Raw genomic sequence first — 21339 nt, 5'->3', positions numbered from 1 at the left:
ATACAAATAATAATCTTGTAAATCGGCATTCTGTTCTTTCGCCCTCTGTCGAGCCACCTTCTTCAACCAGCCCACTGAAGCAAGAGCCTGCTTGATGCTCGAATCTGTAGCCAGAACATAAAATTCGTACCATATAAAGATTAACATCTTGTCTGTATATAGCCCAGGCTTTTCGAATTGACGATTATACAAGGCTGCTAGCATCGGAGAGATTATGCTTCGTCATCGGCCGACGCGAGTTGGGGGTGCTCTAACATTTCCCAACTGGCGAAGGTTGTTGTTAATGTTGATGATTGAACGCTTACTATATTCAGCAGCTTCAGCCATTTGTGAGGTGGTCAGTGATTTGCTCAATATCATATCGCGAATCATTACAAGCTTTGAGAGAGGCAGTCTTGGTGCCATGTTGCGGAGAGGCGGGAGGGTGGATTGAATGGTGGTGAAGAGAGATTTAGCGAGCAAGGTAATGGAAAGCTGCAAAGGGGAACGAGGACCGGCTCCATCTGCTCCCATTTGCTGGACCCTCTGCTCAGTGAGCAGGTGAAATGATTTCGGGGCAAAGGTCTGGGGGATGCTAGGTATTAGGAAATGCACGTGACTTGACAATCTGGAGAGTTCCTGAGAGCTTCATGTCCCTCACAAAGCTGCGGCCCTCAAAAAATGTTTTTGGTAAGACCAAGTGCATCATGTCCTCCGCTTTCGATAGTAGCAATCACAAAATATAATTTGATGATCCTTAGATTGTGCGCTTGAAATTATTGGAAGCAGCCTCTTCGAGTGATGGGCTAAAGCGTATGATCTGGAAATTTTGGCTGGTTCCTGTATCGTGGGCCGTGCCTGGATGCGAAGTCTGGATCGGGTGGATCCATTCCCAGGAACATGATCGACAGGCTCTCTGTTCCTCTTCTGCCCACCTACGCCGCCACACTAGTCCCGTTGTTGTGGGCAGAAAGGCACATAAGTTAGTAGCTGTTTCTCTACTACTTGCCAATCAATAGTTGTACCCAAGTCGCTTGTCAACATCCCGTTGGGATATTACCGACAAAACCATATTAGTATCATCCAATCTCACTCGTCGGCTGCGGGCTATTTTCCGTCGTAAAATATCCCTGGTTTCTCGTTTTATATCTTCCTAGTAGGAACTAGGCCAGAGAGTTAAGTCTTGCTTTGTATCATTCACCACAGCTCCATTATTCAGTTTAGCTTTTTACTAAATCTGGTAATATACAATCAGGTGACTGTTCTCCCTATGCATTATCATAATCACATCTAACCAATGGATTACAGTAACTACTGCTTGCCCGGATTGATGTTGGCACAAGAATGAACGGTCAACTATTTCCTCCTGATCCATTGGGGCAGATTACTGATGGCGTGTATTCGTGGCCCAGATACTGTACGGAAGAAAGATCCTTCAGATCAGTGGTTTCTATCTATTAACTTAGATTATCTTCAACGTTGCGCTATCGGCTTTACCAGCATCTAGGTCGGCCATGTGCCTAGTCACCCCCAACTGGAGATGAAAGAGGTTTTGGTGGCGACATCTACCTATCATTCAGTTGTGTAACCTTACCAGCTTATCACAATGCACTTATTGGAAAGATTATATAACTTTTAACCTTCACGTTGTCACATATTAGATCGTCATCTACGTTACACAACTAGGGTGATACAGACAAATATGTTGAGTGCATCGTATCCATGCCTTAGTCGATTTGCAATACTGCGTCATTTTCCATTGCTGCAGCTAGAGAATTACACAACGTTATGCACGGTCTAACTACGAAATCCAATACATTACGTTATCACCTCCTCAAGTATTCAACAACGTTACACTGCCACGGTGATACAGATGGCCTTACTGCGTTCAGGTTATCATATCTTTTGCAATGATCGATTGCTGTGCCAATTATGTACGTTGGGCTCAATGCCTTTGATAATTGGTCCCGAACGGTTTGCCCCACCTTAATACGATTGCTATGCATGTTCATCCACCTCCAGCTGCAGACCGCTATCCGCAAGCGGCCAATGAGATGGAGCCAGGTAGGAGGAATTTATACACAGAAGCGCTTTAGTGATAGTATTTAGTGATAGTACCGGTGACGCATTAATCTCGTTAATGAGCCGTGGAATAAGGAAGCTCAAAGAGCGGTATGACGTAGATGCGTGCAATGTTTGGTTTAATCGAGGATATAAGAGTCAAGACTGTTCAGACTAGATCATTTCGAAATTCATTCCCAATTCCTTCTCAATTTAACACTTACATATTATCCGCCTCGGTTACAATCAGCAAAATGGGCAAGAATGGAATGACAATCCAGCAATTTGTCGACAGGCAGTCGAGAATCGATGCTGCATGGGAGAGATTTGACAGCGTCCAGGAGGCGCGTGAGAAGGAGATTCGTGGCGGTTCAGGGAAAGTAAAGATAATGAGCAACGAAGAATGGGACAGGCTTCAGAAGTGCCGCGAAATAATCGACAAAAGTCTCCAAAAGTTCTGGGAAGTCACTTTAGATCGAAATAGGGGGATTCGATCCGCAATGTTTGATTACCTTTCGACAAACAAAATGTCCCATGAAGATGACCAGGTGATTAACAGCTTGTCTAAAAAGCTGGCCTTGAACCTGTCGTTGTATCTTCAAGCGTATTGTGACCCCTATTTGGATCCTAAAACGTCTTTTTTCGTACCGGATTACAACTTTTACGCGATAAAAGGCATATCTGGAGAGAAACATGGACTATTGATGTCGATTGCTAGGATGCAAGTTGTCGCTGAGAATGGTCTCTACAATCAACTAATAGAAGTACCTGAATGGGATGATTTGAGAGAGGATTGTAAGTTGGCATACCAGGCTGGCTATCAAGACACCATCGGCGGTGAGATAATTGTTAAAGAAAGGGTATGTGTTTCTTCTTTTAAGCCCATCACATTGCTAAGCCAACGTACATATACCTCTCGATGAATTCATGCTATCTGTGCTTCAGCGGGACTTCCCGCCTAAGGAGAAAGAGGTGGCGAAACGTTATGCTGAGGATGAAACGTCTCGAAATGCGTTCATCGGCTTGATAAAATCTCTGTTCATGGAGTGGACTCCCGTTGTTCGGACTCTGCTGGAAGTCGTATCACAAATGAAGAACTTTATGGATAACAAGTCCGGTGGAATTCCAGACTATTTTCAGCAGATTCAGGATGCCGAGAAGGCCCAGAATGACGCTAAGTTGCTGAGGGAACAATGATGTCGACCTTTCATTCATTGTAGGTGGTTTCTCTTATTCACAGCCTGGCTAGAGTTTTGTTGTGTCCCTATGCGTTTACTCAAAAAGGTGCTAGACAGAATGTTTGTATAGGACCACGTAGTAATCTATCATCCCAGACCTATCAAGTTTATATCTCCATTGCGAGCTTAGCCAGGACCCTACAAATTTAACTGTACTTCTGAAACAGCATAACCCTCTTACTTTGATTAAATATGCGTCATGTGTCTACAAACCAGTCCGGTCCTCATCGTGGATTGAAATACAATGAAGAAGCATTTAGAGAGGAGTAAAGCGACGAGACTCAGTAAAACAGGACACATCGTCAGATCTTCCCCCCCTTCCGTCTACGAGAACATGCTGTGGATGATTATAGTATTAAACAGCTGTTTTCGTGATTTTCTATAAATATCTGAGAGTAAGGCTCAGAGGCGCCCCAATGATGATTTACCAATAAGTACCTTGGGAATCATGAAGTAGGAAGTCTAGGAGGTTGAATAGAAGAATAATACTATTAAGATTCTCTCCGCTTTTACCGACATTTGATTCTGCCCATCTACTTGATATGAATCTACTATGAATCTATGCCGTAATGCCAAGGTGCCGTAAATATCTGCCTTTCCGCCAATGATTGCCGATAGGCTATGCCCGGGTTATATGCTGAGAAGTCTCAATACTGAAATCCAATACCGACGCAGAACGGCACTTCGGTGAAACACGGGCTCTTTACGGGTGACCTAATAATGCCTAGCGCTGTTTCGGGTACGGATCGAAAAACAAACGATGTGTGTCCGGAGGGGAAATTGTTTTCGAATTCTACTGTAGATAGAACTCGCCTTGTCTTCTTGGTGGGAAGGCAATGTCTCTTTATCCTGAATTGGCGAAGGGAGGTGCTGGTGCTCAAAGCTTAAGCTTGACAATGCTTGAATAGAACACGTGGCGAATATCGTTGCCAAGTGGGGTATGGTCACATGAGCGAGCTGAGGAACTACGTGATGCTGTATTAATGGTTATGGTATTTCACGTCCTTTATCAGATCTAGTTTCCATGAAAATGTCTTTCAATACAACTCAGCCCCGTGAGACTAGGATGAACTATATATAGATTAGAGCGCTGGAAAGTGGGCCCGCGGGAAAGAATCTCTGTGTTCAAATGGTGAAACTGATTTCGATCCATGCTGTAAACCTGCTGCAATGCTGTAACCAGTGCAAGCCGATTTCGAATCCAAGTGTATTGTAGACGAGACTGTACAGTGGTACAGAACTGCGTTGTGATTGATATTACTGTGATATAAATCTGCGGCGTTGTGTACCGAGCGGGAGCTAACCGCAGATCGATGGCGGACCCACATACGGGAGGGCCCGAGCCCCATCCCACAAACACCCAGGAGAACATCACCAATGTCGTTGAGGACGATCATGAAGCCCAAGCGGTCACTGACACGAGCTGCTTGCTGAACGAAAGACGGAAGCGGACTCGAAGCAGTGATGCCTTTACACCCTCGGATCCGGCGAGTCGGATCACAACCAGAGAGGTGTGGAAACTCGTCAGCTCCCTAAAGGAGGTCATCCGTCGCCAAACTGCAGTAATCGAGACTACTCAGAACGAACTCCAGGAGATCAAACATAGCCAAAATGTCCTACAGGAGCAGAACGAGAAGCTTCATGAGGAAGTGAAAGCCCTACGAGCTCAGGTTGAAAGCGCCCCTGTAGCGGCCGCCACGAGGACCTGGGCAGCAGTGGCAGCCAACGGTAGGAATACCACACCCTCACTGAACCACCGACAGTCCGAGAAAGAGCAGAATTGCATCCGGATCAGCACCCAGAGAACAGTCGTTGACCCAAGAGACAACGACAACAGCGACGGAAACGTGTTTGGACGATATCTCCCCACCGATGCCGTCAACAACCACATCCGCACAGCGTTACAGAGTGATGCTGCAACACAGGAGGCCCAAGTGGCCGGTATCGGCACCACCAAAACTGGCTATCTCATCCGATTCCAAGATACCGAGTCAGCTGAAGTGGCGCGTAACAACTCTGGATGGATACAGAAACTGGGTAACAACACAAAGCTGGTTAAACCACGGTTTGGTGTTGTGGTACACCGCACCCCAACCGAAGAATTTGACCTGGGTACAGGTGTTTCCCCCCCGACAGCGGAACAGATTATCCAAGCCGCGGTAAAAATCATCGAAGAGAACGACCTGGCAAAACACGGTTTCCGCATCGAAGAACTTGCCTGGATGAAAGCAAAGGACAAGGTGCTCGGGAAATTCGCTTCATTAGGAATCTGGTTCGACTCCGCAGAAGGCGCAGAATATATGCTTCGTAGCGGTTTCCTTGTCAACCAGCACTACATTCCCTATGTTGAACGACGCGAGATCAAGAAAAAGAGATGTTTCCGGTGCCAACGCTTTGGACACTTAGCATGGTCGTGCAAGGAAACGCCCCGATGCGGGCATTGCGCAGGACAGCACGAGCGCGAACGATGCCCACCGGGAGTGAGAGCCCGGTGCCTCGATTGCAGTGGCGAGCACCCTACCGGTGATCGACGGTGCTCTAGCCCAGTGACCCTCGACTCTACCAGATGCTAGAGACAAACCTACGAATACTACAGTTGAATATGATGAAATCAGCACCGAGAATGGAAGCACTGATCAATGATCATCAGAACCAGGATCTAGACATCCTCTTGATCCAGGAGCCATCTATTACTACCTATCACACACACGTCAACCACAGCGCCTGGCGACTATATCGACCCACTACAAAGACCGACGCAACTCGGTTTCGCAGCCTTATCTATGTAAACAGGCGAATCTCCACCTCCTCTCACCGTCAGATTCCCTGCGATCACCCGGACGTTGCCGCCATCAAGATCTGGACGGCTGAGTCCCAGACGCTTTTCTTTTCTATCTACATCCCACCAGCACCGATCTTTGCAACCGACGACACATCAGCAATACCAACGCTTACAGCAATAGAAAACACCATCACAGCCACGACGCAAACCGGACACCGGACTACTAATATCATCATTGCTGGCGATTTCAACCGACATCACCCAATGTGGGGCGGCAATAACATCCCACCCAGATTTATCGAACACGCCAGCGATCTGATCACCTTTTTCCAAACTCACAACCTGTCCAGCTGCCTCCCTCGGGGCACAGCGACGTACTGGGCCTTGAACAACCCAGGACAAAACTCAACCATTGACCAGACAGTGACAGACAGACCAGATCTGCTCATTAAATGCCAACTGTATCATGAGAACTATGGATCCGACCACCGCGCCACCTACTCTGAATGGAATCTTCAGGCTCAGAGCAGGCCAAGCCTCAAAGCAAGAAAATTGTACGACCGAGCAGACTGGGCCAGAATTGGGGAGGAAGTCACTCGTCAAATGAGCCCATGGAAAGAGATTAAGACCCGGCCAACACTTGACCGGGTTGTGGAGAGCCTTACAGCAGCGATGGCCCAAGCAGTCGGCCGCTTCACACCCGACACACGCCCAACCCCATACTCCAAACGATGGTTTACACCAGACCTCAAGGTACAACAAGTCGAAGTCAACCAGCTGCGCAGGAGATGGCAGGCGAGCTGTGCGGAACGTGGACGAGACCATGCCAGCACGACGGCGACCTTTCAAGCCATGCAAAAGAAACGGCGAGCGTGGACGCGGACCATCGAGAAAGCTAAAGCCACACACTGGAGACGGTTCCTGGACGAGGCAGGGGAAGGGAAGCTCTGGAAAGCGGCAACGTACATGAAACCTCGAGAGGCATGGGGTTGCGTCCCAGCACTACGAGTAGGCTCGGAGGAGCTTATAGAGAACAAAGACAAAGCACAGGCTTTCCTGGAAGCTTTCTTCCCTGCAATGAACACACCGGACCCTAGCCCACCAGCCGCGTCAGAGACAGAACTACCATGGCACCCAATCACTGAGCACGAAATTGAACGATCACTGAAAAACGCGAACGGGACGACCGCGCCAGGAGAGGACAATCTGCCAATGCTGGTTTGGAAGAAGACGTGGAGACACTTAAAGAGCGTTATTGTCAGCATCTTCACCGCGTGTATAGAACTCGGTCACCACCCGAAACTATGGAGGAGTGCGAAAATTATCGTCTTACGGAAGCCAGGAAAGCCTGACTACTCGGTTCCCGGTGCCTACCGTCCAATTTCGCTGCTGAACACGCTCGGCAAGCTCCTTGAGGCGGTGATGGCTCGACGGCTGTCTTACCTCGCAGAGAAACATAAACTGCTACCGAACAGCCAGTTCGGCGGACGCCCGGGCAGGACTACCGAGCAAGCCTTGCTGGTACTGTCCAGTGCGATCGATCAAGCCTGGTACAAGCACAAGGTGGTAACCCTGATTGCATTTGACCTCAAGGGCGCCTTCAATGGGGTGAACAAGACGAGCCTGGACTCATCACTACGAGCGAGACGGATCCCGATGGTAGCCAGGAAATGGATTGCAAGCTTCATGAGCGACCGGCACGCCAATATTGGATTCGACGACTACCGCACTGAGACAGAGCTGTTAGTACATGCAGGCCTAGCGCAAGGCTCGCCACTGTCCCCCATCGTGTTCGCATTCTTCAACGCCGACTTGGTTGACCAGCCCGTCAACTCACGCGGAGGCGCGTCGGCATTCATCGACGACTACTTCCGATGGCGAGTGGGAGGCTCACCCGAGGAAACCTTAGCCAAGATACAATCCGAGGATGTCCCACGCATCGAGGAATGGGCGCGGCGGACCGGGTCCTGCTTCGCTGCAGAGAAGACTGAGCTCATCCATATCACCAGGAAAAGGGGGGTACATCTTCAAGGACATATCACTTTCAATGGGACCGATATCAAACCATCGCCCACAGCTAAGCTGCTGGGAGTGGTGTTCGACCAGGGACTCCGCTGGAAAGAACACATTCAGCAGGCCATCAAACGCGCCACCAAGACGACGCTCGCGCTGAGCGGGCTACGGCACCTACGCCCAGAGCAGATGCGACAGCTCTATCAAGCATGTGTCGCGCCTATAGTAGATTACGCATCGACAGTCTGGCACGACCCGCTCAGGGACAAGTTCACCTCCGACACTTGAACACGGTCCAACGAACGGTGTTAATCAGGATCCTGTCAGCGTTCAGGACGGTAGCAACCGCAACGCTGGAAATCGAAGCCCACATACTCCCCACGCACCTCCGCCTTCGCTACCGAGCACAGCGCACCATAGCGAGACTCCACACGCTACCCCGCGACCATCCCATCTGGAATGCCTTATCAAGAGCCCGGAACCGTAGAAACAATGTGGGATCATATGCCCGGTTCCCCTTAGCCGAAGCGTTGAAGACCATGAACGTCGACAGACTCAACGAACTGGAAACGATTGACCCACGCCCGCTGCCCCCGTGGCGTGTAGATCCCTTTACGGAGATCGAGATTGGGCACGACCGAGAAACGGCGAGAGAAAGAGCAGAGACTGTGAGGAACGCAACGGATATCGTCGTCTACTCAGACGCCTCAGGGCGCGAAGGTCACCTGGGAGCGGCCGTGGTCACACTCAATGATGACGATGAGGCGACGGAGTCTCAACAGATCCAGGTGGGGCCGATGGACCGGTGGTCGGTCCATGTAGCGGAACTCATTGGCATCTTCTACGCGGTCAACATGGTATACAAGTTGGCCCACCAATGCTCAAGCACCGAAAACAGTATACACACAACCGCAACAATCCTCTGCGATAGCAGATCAGCTTTGCAGGCAATCCAAAATGTGAAAAACAAGTCGGGCCAACCAATCGTCCATGCAATTCTCCGAGCAGCCTCCGAGGTTCAGGCAAAACATATAACGCTCCGGCTCCAATGGACGCCAGGGCACTGTGAAAACGCCGGCAACGATACAGCAGACCGACTCGCCAAGGATGCCGCGCAACCGGGCAAAAGCCACACCTTCCGACCACTGCTAGCAAGGGAGAATGCCTTCATCCGCGACCGAATCCACGCTCAATGGAGGCAAGAATGGAAGTCGAGCATCAAAGGCTTACACCTACGGAGGATTGACGATACACTCCCGGCGCGTTACACCAGGAAACTTTATGGGAATCTCCCGCGGAACCGCGCGTATCTGCTGACACAGCTACGTACGGGCCATAACTGGCTATCCACCTACGCGAAGAAATTCGGCTTCCGTGATGATGACCTGTGCGAGTGCGGTGCGCGTGAGACCGTCTCCCACGTCCTGTTGGTTTGCCCGAAGCTGCGGGGGCTTCGCGTGGAATTGAGAAGCAAATTGGAGGGAGCGTTGAATAGCATCCCGAGCCTGCTGGGAGGCTCAACCGAAGGTGAGAAAGGTAATCCAGACATCGTCTCGCGAAGCAAGGCAGTACAAGCTGTGCTGGACTTTGCTGAGGCGTCACAGCGGTTTCGCAGCCGTGCGCCACGAGGGCAGCCTAATAATGGGAACGGCAATGGGCCACGATAGGCCGTGACGAGGCTCTAAGTTTATGTCAGAAAGTGGATCACTCTAGATGTACACACTCAGATATATAGTTGTCGTATACTGCATATCGCTTTTTTGCGAGGGGTCAGTGTAAATGAAATCTACTACTACTACTACTACTGCTGTAACCAGTGAAGGCAGTTGATACATCTCGCAAGTAGAACTTATCTTCTAAGGGAGTTCTGAGTATTCAGGGAGGTCTATCGGCTAGTAACTGCGTGACGTCTATTCACCAAAATTTAGAGCCTACAGGGGCGGATTCCGTAGCAAAGACGCTGAATAAGAAAAGCAAGATTCTGCCGATAGCTTTGTCGCATGGCTTACTCTTAGCGAGATCGTGAAATATATTCCTCGCAGCAGGAGGTTTCACAATATACTCATCACATGATGTCACAATTTGTATCATCAGGTAAAAATTTCATCACCTTTGTAATACAAAACACGCGAATTTTTCTAATAATGTATGTCTAGATTGTAAGTTAAGGTATAATAATCCTGTAAATCTTGAATAAATGATGATAGTTCTACAGCTAACATTGTGGTCTTTGCTAACAAAATTTTCCATAAATCAAGACTGTTTGGCCCATTTCCTTTGGCAAGGCTCGTCCACGTCGTGTGAAGTCTCGAGTTGTCTCTTTGGCAAAGCTTGCGATATTTCTGCTGCATGAGCCGCGTGCGTCATCTGTCGTGACAGACGCAAGAGCTCAGCGCGGGATTTTGCTCGCTGCCATTCAGAATGCAAAGCCTGTGCATGCTGCTGCTGCACCGTAAACTGCGCTCGATCGTTGACAGACTGCATTCCCCCAGCGGAAAACTGATTTTGTGCGGGAAGAGGATATTGCTGGAACTCAAATTGGTGACCGATATTTATGGGTTGCGTTCCCGTCACTTGAGACCTTGCTTGTAAAGATTTTAGTTGGGGAATTGTAGAGGAAGGCGTCGGGATACTTGATTGTGGAGGCATCCCATAAAAAGCTTCTGGACGATTCAAGGCGACCATGGGATAGTAGGTTGACGAGCAATCTAAGTGGTCGAAAAGTGCTACTTTATCATTTTGGCTGGCGAATTTATGAGGGCATCCGCATGGTGCACGACCAGCGTTCCAGATAACTTATCCATTAGTGATCGATATTCCATAGGGAGCGGCCATTGCATACCTGTATTGCCATGCAGGAGCTCTGTCCTTGCGCTAACGCACTTTTCTTCATGGAGAACGATGTGATATGAGGTACTGGAGACACGAGACTTTCGGAACGATTCAGTCTCATTGTCCTCCCATGTAACCATCAAACACCCTATCTGAGAGGTTGGTATCATTTTGATGTTATGAGGCATATACCGGAGCAAAAGCTGGATTTGCCGAAAAATTCTGGTTTCATATGCTCTTGAGATGCCAGAAGGTCTGAATATTGAGCTCAAAGAGATCCTAAGGAGCTCGTCGATGACGTGCTCGCAGAAAAATGGATCATCTTCTCCGGCCATTTCACTCGGGAAAAAGTCGCGGCAAGGATTACCTCGATGGATCTCTTGAAAATTGATCCACCTATCGTGAATTTTGAGGACTTTATGCTTGGCATCAAAGAAGATATCAACGCCAATTCCCTTGCCTTGGACAAAATACACCTCAACATTCTTTGACCAAGGAAACAATGCTAAGCATGCTTTCAATGCTCTCTGGATCGTACGTCCAAAGCTCGTATCAGGAGGCGCACATATCTGTGCATTTCTAAATTGCTCGATTTGTTCCTCCTCTGGGGTCCGAAGTAGAGAGTTTGAACGAAGTAGATTCCAGAGGAGTTCCGGAAGCCTTGTGGGTGTCTTTCTCAGTGAATCTCTGATAAGTCCAATGCTCTGCTCCATTGATATTAGGCACGGTTAAAATCAAGCATTTGGTGATGAACTAACCTGAGCATGAGACTTTTCACTGTAATAGAAAATTTTACCATCTGCCTTGCAAAGTAGGTGTCTCCAAATGAGTGCTTTAGTAGTGTCTGCCAGCAGGATGTCCGCTGATTCTACATCCGGCGCTTCAGGAAAGTTTTGCAGAAAGTCGATATAGATCGGCAGCACAGCTTTCTCATTTTCGCGGATAGCAAGCTCCCAGATTTGTCTCACTGTATTCGCTTCCTCGTGTTTATCAACCATGATTTGCCTATCACGGTTGACTCTCCCCTGAATAAAATTGTACCCAAGCTTGTATGGTTTGATCTCGGAAAAGGCAGCTGGCAACAGCATGCCTTTCAGATATATTCTCCCAGAATACCTGGGATCAAGGACCAAGTCTCCGGCGTCGGTTTCGATAACATGTGACGGATAGGAAATCCCACGTATATCGAGTGTCACTTTCAACCATGTCTGAAAGGTTGCAAGCGCAATTCTCTGGCCATGCTTACCCCTGGCAGGTGCGATCACGACCATCACATCTCTTTCAATATTGGGCTGCATTCGAGCCATGTCCTTGGTAGGGTCGGTTTTGGGGTCGGAATTGATCATTCTTGTTGGCCTGATCGTGCAGCGAAACCTTGAGCCAGAAAAAGAAAAGTTCCAGTGGCTCTTAGCAGTATTAATCTTGATACTATGACCATTTCGTGACATGACTAGAGCAGCCAGCTTAAGACCCTCTCCATGGCAACCGGTAAGGTTGGTGTTTTCTCTTTTCGACGAGTGCCCAAGATCTAGGGCTTCGGGTTTCAGTTGAGCACAAGGATTGACTAGAATCGTCTGGCCAGTCATTTTGTCGTATCGAATAAATCCTAAAGCTTGACAGTGTTCATGCTGGTTGGAGACATCTGGTACAAAGATAGCTATATAGTCTTCCTTTTCCTCGTAGAGCGGCTGGAATTCTAAGCGGTCTAGGTCGAATTCTTCCAGAATTGCGTCTTTCCTATGAGTTGTTAGTCTCCAAATTTGATAGAAGCTACTCCGCCTTACCAGTTCTGATACAACTCCCTAAATGCAGCCGTTGTATCCCAATCTGCCACATAGGATGGGGAAATGTTGAGTGAAAACGTTTGCTGACTGCCCGAGCGTACATCTTCTCTGCTCGGCTCATTATGTTGGATGTCGCATTTGACTTGCTCGCTCGGGTTTAGTTGAGGTTGGTCAAGGTGCTCGCCCTGGCCAGTTACAGGGGACTGGCTCTTTGATTGGGCCATGATAAGAACTTAACTGAATTCTGATAAAATGGCTGGCTGTAATCCCCTATTTATAATATAAAGCCCAAATCACCGGGCAAGATTTTTCATTGAGCGGACATTATTGCGATCTTGTAAAGCATGTGGATTGATTCAATACAAATCTGAGTATTCGTGATACGTCACTGAGTTGGAAATCCGGTGAATTGCGAAGAATTTTGGTCTGTAAATTGGACGAAATCACGTCGGACTGATTCCCTTCTGACCGCACTATTACATGTTCTAAATAGACACACAAAACACCAATTAATCAGCAGACCCAGAAAAATCTAGTATCTCATCAATTATGTATGATATGCTTCTTTTTGCAAATAAGAAATTCCGCGATGTCAAATTGGACATATAGACCAAGCCTATTTTATTTTGTCTTCGCCTTGCTGACCAGGAACCTGGGACGCGGGGGGATACTGTAAATTCGGTCGTTTCAACTAATTGTTCATATACTGTACAGTACATACTACATGTCAATAATGCAAGACAATGTGTTTCTTTGTTGACATGATATGAACAAAGTCGAAGGTATGATCATGTTGATGATTATTGTGCTAAAGACATGGTGAAGATGGGGTTGAAATGCCCTCAGGGCAAGGTGCTAACCCACCAGCCTCCCAATTAATCACTCTCCGATTATTCCATTTGGCAGACTGAATTATAATTGGGGTAGAATGCTAACCACCTCACTCCAGCTCCATCGCAATACAGGTCCTCTTCTAGCCCAGGGCATTATGGATTATAGTTCACCTTCGGGGGCATGGGTAAATAAGATATACAGGCGTTCTTGAAATTGCCTTATATGGTCCTGTAACCTGCCCTCCATAAAAGTACACCTGATGGTTTGAATATAGCTTAAATGTACGTTAATTGTGGCTGTTCTAGCGAATGCGCAGATTACAGCGGATCGCAACTTCACGTTACAGCCTCAATGAATTACCTGCGCTCAGGTCTTGGTAATGGGTCCAAGAGAGCGTATCAGAGCGTAAACGGGCCCAAAAACCATTTCGACAATCACTCTACTATCTATCCACATTGCAAAAAATGCTCATCCCCTACGTCTAAATGGCAATTGTCTACAGAGTGACTTCATCATAAATCTAACCACGCGGAATGACTAACCGGACCATCAGAAAAATCATTCTCAATCAAAAACGCAACCGAGTTTACTGCTGGCACTTACAACGGCCCTGGCTCTGCGCGATCAATGAGATGCGGGAAATTTGAAGACGATAGACTAGCCAAACCTCCCTCACTACATCTTTACACCCCCCCCCCCCCTCCTCCTACCCCCGTCTTAGGCTTGATATAAATGTAGCTTTGCAAATACGAATTTTTCTGTTTGTAAAAAGAACGACCTTGCCAATTCTTATTAACACGCGGGAAAACTTGTCCATTCTAAGCTTCTTCTCTCAGACGGCTAATCTTGAGGACTTTTCCCCCTTCACTTGGGGTATCACGCTTTAAACCACTGGAGGGTATGTACTCATAAAGTGTGCTGTCCCCTGCTAACTCTTTTTTGGTATAGTTGCCTGAGCCAACCATGTCTCAACAGACTCAGCCGCACGACCTAAATGAGTCGTTTGAATTGCTCTTTGAAGGGAAAACCCAAGCTTCTCCTTTGAATTGCATAGAATCGCACGAAAAGTCGGAGGTCGTGGAATTTTATACACTCTTATTGGATAATTACAATACCAAAAATGTTGAGAGCGAACGCCTAGAAAAGGAAAACAAGATACTTCGTGCCGCAAATTATCAATTGATTGAGGAAAAAGGCACTTTGCAACGCCGCCATGCCGATCAAGAATATTTGTTAGCTTATTATGGTCAACTATTTCACAGAATACGTCAGGAAATCGCGGGTGTCATGAGGAGCTGGGAGGGCTCTTCAACCTAGACACCTGGAGGCTCTCCACTGAGACGTATGATACGGTACCTGAAACCATACGGAGAACTTCTTTGCTACTGTACATAGAGGCATAAGGTAATTGAAATGGCGATATTGAGTTTCCGAAAAGCACGGACGAAGGTAAACCAACTCTAAAAGTTTACATCACAACCATAATTTCGAATGCCAATGCTTATGTGGAGCTTCTGTGGCCAAGATAGTCTAGGAGCGGTGGCTCTTCTCTGGCCTGTTCGAACTTGCCACGGAAAACCTGGTTATGTGACCATATGCTCCACAGTAGAAGTTGACCCTAGAAAGTCAGCATGGCGTCGCAGATCAGGAGTCCATTATTACCTCGAGTGATAATCGCCAATTATGCCAGCATGCCCCCGGTATAGCGATTAGAGCTAACAAAGCAGTGATAATGCAGGTGTGTGTTGTCGATCTCTTCATCATCAAGCGACTCAAGTGGCCAGGAATTGACCGTTGAGTTAACCATCCAAGTACTGCAGCAACAAACAGATGTTCTATCACCAGTAGAGCAATTATGCCGAATTGCAGAGGTTGTCCACTGAAGCCACTCAAGAAATTGAGTAATAATTTGAGCATGCATCCTGTCGTCACTGCGGCAACGCAAAGCTTCTGCAACGCAAGAGACACTAGATCAAGAAGGCTGAACAATCGAAGGAACTATATAATAGATATGAGACTCGGAGCCAAAGGCTGATTTCAAGGTTTACCCACCTCAGCAAAGGGTGGAATTATGGCGATGATTCCCAGTACATAGTTTTGAGCTGTTAAATAGGAAGAGGGTGCGGTAAGCATTGGTCGTTAGAGATATACAAGATATATTCTATACCATTCTCATATTTCCAAAGATAACTCAGGGCTGTGACGACGAGAAGTCCGGAAAATGCAAGAGAGAATATGAGGAGGTCCATTAGGTGATAGTACCATCTACCGGGGAACGTGCGTCCACATAGAAGCAGCCGTAAAAATGTTATAGAGAGGACGATGGTATCCAATGCGACATGTACAATCTTAGGAAGTTCCATGGCGTGAATTGATTTAAATCATCAAACTTGGGATGCACTGGGGCGTTTTGAATCAGATATTTAAATAATACGCGCAGCCCCTTTCTAATTGTATTAGTGCTCCTAGGAGCTTGAAAATCAAGACTTTCCCGGTTTTTCGCGACCCCTTTGTTAGATGTGAGAAATTTTGGCTGCCAAAATAGCTCATGTGTGAGTTAATGATCTAGCTCTAAGGGTGGTGCCTTCCTTATTCAGTTTCGAAACCATAATGGCGTTTCTCGTAGTTGTAGGTTGCCGGTTCAGAGGTTTACATTGCGTCTCTGAAATAACTATGTAGAAATCTTTCCTAGGCCAATTATTACAGTGAGCACGGCTTCCGTCGGTGAGCACAACTCAGAGCCTTCCTAACTCGAAAATGATTTTCTCTTATTGGACTTATCTTAGCTATCAATCGTGGTGTGAGGATGATTCTCGTTCCGCTTTCCGTATCCGATAAATTCTTTGTTTTTCCATATCTACGGTATAATAGCCCATGTCTACAAAATCTTCGATCCTCGCGTAATTTAGCGCTTGGATACCACTAGTTACTTAATCAAAAACGTATATTGTGATTGGCAGACCAATTTCGTATCCATTCGCAATGACCCAATGTTATCTGAGAACGGGCGACGTGAAAATAGATAACACACCGAACACCTATAAATTCCAATTAGCAGTAATGGATTATCTTGCAGGTTTGCGGTTTCTTCCGCAGTGTCTCTTAAGGAGCATGCTTTGTATTCGGATGCTGACATGAAGAAGTACGAGTATCACATTGGTTCTAGTCCAGTAAGCTATTTTCTTAATCCCAGAACAATATTTTGCACGAAAAAGGCTGGATCGAGCGCGTAGGTACCCGGAGCTGGATTACTAGGACAAGAAAGAGCTGGTTCCTTCGTTATAGACGGGGACGGTGGCTTCGGTTGCGGATATATGACCAGCTGAAAACGACAAGCCCCGGTGGGGTCGGGACTGATACCTTGACGCGAAATGACTTCAAATAATTGGGCTCTTACGAAGCCGAAATTCTGCTGCCCTGTCTCAGCCTGTGATATGGAATAAACAAACTGCTCCATTATCCAACCCGCCACATTGAGTTTTAAAAGTCGAATCTCAAGATATTGTATTTTTTCCACAACAAGGAAAGTTGATGCATAGAGAAGCATATCCTCAGCGGATGTGGAGAACGAAAATGGGTCAGGACCTGGCCAACTAAAGCCGAAATTGCTGTCATAGCGAGGGCAAAATATTGCTTCAACGAATGGTAACTGCTCATTGATGAAGGGAAGGTTGTCGTAAACCGAAGTAGCCGGAAGGTCATGCCTGGAGGCTAAACAGGGAGGTGGCGTTGGAATGTAATCTGATTCATTCCACAGTAATTCGAGGTCAACCTCAGAGTCGCAGCCTGAGAGAAGAGTGAGTACAGAGCAATGTAGCTTTTTTGACCGCAGACCAACCCGTCTTTGTGATGTTTTCCATCCCCGTACGCCAAAGCCTCTCGCACAAAATGCAAGTGGCTTTCATACAGAGAATGCACTTCAAGGAGCGGAAGCCCTTCTTTGCTTATCTCATGGAGCCAAAAGGTTGTGGTGAGCGGGATATATTTATAATACATATGGGGCAAGTGACCATTATGTGTAATACCATCTTCATTGGCTTTTACTCGCTTGATACCTATAAACATGCCTCGAATTAATCAAACATTCAATCACCGAATAGTCAAATTGTGTTAACATGATGGTTTAAGACAATTGATAGGCATTAATGAAATTAGCCTGTTTCAGACCTTTGATCACTATCTTATAGCCTCACCGCCGATGGTTAAGTAAACTGAACTGAGTTCTGCATTATTGTGCTACTATAGGTATATACCGTGATTCATGAGATATTAAATGGAATGAATCCAGGTGTAGAACTTGTCCCTTTACATAATTCAATTATTCAGAAGTATTGTAATTTACATCCTGCTCTGAATTTGGTGCATCTTGAAATCGCTGCGATCGGGAATTAGTAGAAAGCAAAAACAACGTCTCATTGTCAAACTGTCAAACCGCTCGAATGCGCAGAAGAGATAGTTTTGGCAAGAAGATACACAGAAGAGAAAAAAGTCATTTCGCAAGTGACCAAATAGGTGCGTTTCTATATTTACGTTGCACTGGTCAAATTACTGCAATATTTGAGAAAGGTTGCTTAGTCAGGCTTTGAAGAAACTACGAAGATAGTAGCAGAAACAGACGCAGTCAGAACCGAGAAATTTGGAAGTAATTTGTATTTGGAACATATAGCCAGCCCTGAAAGTAGGGGAAAATCAGTGAGCAGTAGTTATCTACTCGTACGGCGAATCCATCAATCCATTTTCTGGGCACACAGAGAGAAAGTTGGAATCATTTACCAAGATAGCATCCCTAACCGAAATTTGATTAACATCCACCACGCAGAATTTGTGATCATTATTACTATCTGCGGATGTCCCATTATTTCGGTGCAACAAAAGCTGTTGATTGTGATATCGGCCTTCAAATGAAAAATCACCAATAGCTAGTATTCGCAAGCACGGTAATCCGAAAGGACCGAATGCCCAATTGATCAATCGTGAATATTTCTCCGCTTCGGACACCTCAGAGTCACGTTGATGGCATGAATGAAATCCACTAAGTCATTCGAGAGAATAAAGTAAAGGGTCTATCTCAGAGATAGATATTTCACTTGTACTTGTGTAGCAAAATTGCGATTGAAAGATCTTGTCCGCACTAGCCTCAACGGGTTGCATTTTGTGCATTCTGCACAATTGAGTCAAAATTTCCTTTCGTATATTCCGATGAGCCCGTTCAGATCCACTGAACCTAAGGTGAAGGACCCGAAGACTTGATTTTCTGGGATTTTGTTGAAGGAGCGATTGCTGTAACGTTTAGTGAAACTTCGACCCTGACAAGAAATAGCGACTTACAAGAATAATTGGCTCCATACATATAGATAGGGCCATAGCGAAGCTGGGCTGACCTACGCCTGGCAACCTACAAAGCCATGCTGGCGTTTGGTCTCTGACCTCCTCGAAGAGTCCTTCATTGTCGATAGCAGAGAGATTGCGCTCGTGATAAGCGAAGCTCTCTAAAGTCGGACGGTGCTTTGAAATGGCTCTAGACACGTGGAAAGAGTTTGAGAAGTTCGATAACTTCAAATAAAGGTGTCTGAGGCCGTTAATCAGAAGGAGAAATGTGACCAGAGGGCGAACGTCGCGGTCGATTTCGTTGGTGGTGAAGCTTTCGTAACTGAACTCAAAATGCAAAAGGTGTGGAGGAGCTTGGGTGCTGGTAAATGAGTCCAGAAATTCAAGCGAATTTGGACAATATCGCAAAGTGAGGGACTTCAGAGAAGTAAATCCGGGCATGGGACTTGGTAATGCTGTTTGAGGCAATAAAATCTTAGAAAGAGCTAATTTTAATAATGATGGGTACTGGATCGCCGTAGACCCAATTGAGCCTCTTGCCTCAGTCTTATTTAGCGGAACGCCCAAAACATCTGTATAAAAGTCCATGGCCTCGATAGGAGTGATTAAGCCAATCGATAAGGTACTGAGGTGAGATCGGTTCCGAGAAATGCATGCGCGCAAAATTTCCAATTCGGCACCTTGTCGAATTCCATCCCATTCGAGAGACTGGAGGCTCAGCAACCCACACAGGCCACCTAAACATTGTCCTGCATGTGGACAAGAGCCATCCGTGATCAATGAAAGCCGTTTCAAGCTGCTCTGATATCTGCGGATATAGCCACCTGAGTCCAGAAAGCCAGGAGGTATACATGTGCCTAAATGCCACCTTAGCCAAGTGGTAAGTTGCAGAACTCAAAGAAAACGAAGTCCGTCCAGAGCACTTACTGGAGTGAATGAAGCCGATACTGTTTCAATTGGAGCTGCACCATTCGGAGTTGCCGCGATAGGTCATCCAAGAATTGGGCATGTGCTTTGGCCTCGTTAGAAGTTCCCAGGCTGCTTGAAATCGGACCATTAGTTGACAGGCGAAAAATATTAAAATATGCGCAGCGATTGAAGCGAGCAAAGACAATGGGCGCGGAAATGCATAGATGCCGCGTATGCTGGAGGTAACATCTATCCCGTGAAGTTGGATGTGATTGGCAAAACGTGTCAATATCCATGATATTCAACGCCCATTCACTTGGAGCACGAAACTCAATCGCTTCATAGAGTAACGGAATATATATTGAACGGAGCCTACGTGAGACCTGGCTCATGGAACGCAAGGCTTGTGGATATACCTATTCAGAAGTGAGCGTTCTGACAAGCAATCCGACCAATCTGACATACGAGGTCTGCGACAGCGAGCAAAATTTCGACCGGCAGGATATTCAACATGTTGGTTGTTGCCGAAGTTGTGAGGAATCGATGTCCTGGCCATGGAATTTATTTCATATCTCCAGGATCGGAAGCTGTTTTTCAAATGAATTGAATGATCAGACACAAATCTCAGTTTCTCCACGACAGTCCTGTGGTTGAGATGGATTCGTCATTTGTATCTTCACGAGCTAATATAGAATGGTGATGATGATCAAGAAGAAATCGCATTACAAACATTTTAGGTTTAAATTTGGTGGAGTTTCTTAGTGATTATTCACAATGATAAGTGGGCTTTTTAAGGCCGTGTCTCAGGGTAATAATCTTACCACACTAATTAACCACAAGGCTTTTCCTCAATTCCTGTCCCAATTACACAGGTAAGCACAATTCACTGCCTTATCGAGTTGAGCAATCTGACCAGGCTTTCTGAAATCAGCACACTTAAACTTACCGTAGAGAATCTTCCAAGAAGACATTTTCTTTTTCCTAGTTCGAAACCCTGAAAGAGTCCTAAACATATACGAAACACTTTCTCAAGGATGCATCGAGTTCTTGGCATTAAGCTGTGGGTAATCGCGAGGTTAGTGATCAATTTTCCACCTTTGCCATGAAGAACTCAACAACAAATCTGACATTGAAGTCTAGATGGAATCGACAGTACTTCATACACAGAAACGAAACGCCACCGCGTAAACCAACCGATGTATCAGTTCGTGGAAACGGATTGGAAGAATCGAATAGAAAATACTTGCGATGTGAGCGATGTCGCGGGCAACGCTCACCATCATATCACAGTAAACACGAGCAGGATCCACGCAAGTATCCTTCAATTGGAACCTGCTCGCGCAGAAGGACGGGATGTACCACAGCAAAAAGCCAGTTTGCATCGGTGTCGGCGTTTGAACGAAACCATGATCTAGTATATGAATTACCAGCCGACTAAGATTTGGCTAAGCCCATTATGCGTTGGATGCTATTTTATGAAGTATATTACATTGCAGTAGTTCAGGTCTCATTCTGAAGTTTAAAATCTGAATCTAGTCAAGTGCGAAGTTTCTGTTGGCCACAATTTAAACATGTTGCG

General features: G+C 46.5%; 5 protein-coding genes across 5 annotated transcripts; 3 read left to right on the top strand and 2 right to left on the bottom strand.

Annotated features, from left to right (window-relative positions):
- Positions 1-2294: 2294 nt before the first annotated feature.
- Positions 2295-3237, top strand: N7469_001927 (uncharacterized protein; the record flags this gene model as incomplete). Its single annotated transcript, XM_056640847.1, has 2 exons — positions 2295-2900; positions 2986-3237. 2 exons carry the CDS (start codon positions 2295-2297, stop codon positions 3235-3237), a joined length of 858 nt encoding a protein of 285 aa, XP_056503341.1.
- A 1354-nt stretch (positions 3238-4591) lies between these two features.
- On the top strand, positions 4592-9740 carry N7469_001926 (reverse transcriptase; the record flags this gene model as incomplete). Its single annotated transcript, XM_056640846.1, has 4 exons — positions 4592-5758; positions 5821-7169; positions 8070-8298; positions 8337-9740. 4 exons carry the CDS (start codon positions 4592-4594, stop codon positions 9738-9740), a joined length of 4149 nt encoding a protein of 1382 aa, XP_056503340.1.
- A 405-nt stretch (positions 9741-10145) lies between these two features.
- N7469_001925 (uncharacterized protein) lies at positions 10146-10529 on the top strand (the record flags this gene model as incomplete). Its single annotated transcript, XM_056640845.1, has 2 exons — positions 10146-10187; positions 10332-10529. The coding sequence occupies 2 exons, from the start codon at positions 10146-10148 to the stop codon at positions 10527-10529; spliced, it is 240 nt and encodes a 79-aa protein (XP_056503339.1).
- A 1110-nt stretch (positions 10530-11639) lies between these two features.
- N7469_001924 (uncharacterized protein) lies at positions 11640-12913 on the bottom strand (the record flags this gene model as incomplete). Its single annotated transcript, XM_056640844.1, has 2 exons — positions 11640-12642; positions 12690-12913. The coding sequence occupies 2 exons, from the start codon at positions 12911-12913 to the stop codon at positions 11640-11642; spliced, it is 1227 nt and encodes a 408-aa protein (XP_056503338.1).
- Positions 12914-16698: 3785 nt separating this feature from the next.
- On the bottom strand, positions 16699-20273 carry N7469_001923 (uncharacterized protein; the record flags this gene model as incomplete). Its single annotated transcript, XM_056640843.1, has 4 exons — positions 16699-17309; positions 18923-19719; positions 19779-20176; positions 20226-20273. 4 exons carry the CDS (start codon positions 20271-20273, stop codon positions 16699-16701), a joined length of 1854 nt encoding a protein of 617 aa, XP_056503337.1.
- Positions 20274-21339: the final 1066 nt, after the last annotated feature.

Source organism: Penicillium citrinum, assembly GCF_028827155.1.
Source record: "Penicillium citrinum strain IBT 23319 chromosome Unknown utg000002l:1.0-3833315.0:1.0-3834789.0, whole genome shotgun sequence".
Lineage (NCBI taxonomy): Eukaryota > Fungi > Ascomycota > Eurotiomycetes > Eurotiales > Aspergillaceae > Penicillium > Penicillium citrinum.
The sequence above is the reverse complement of the archived record's forward strand: the minus strand, read 5'-3'. Positions and strand labels throughout refer to the sequence as shown.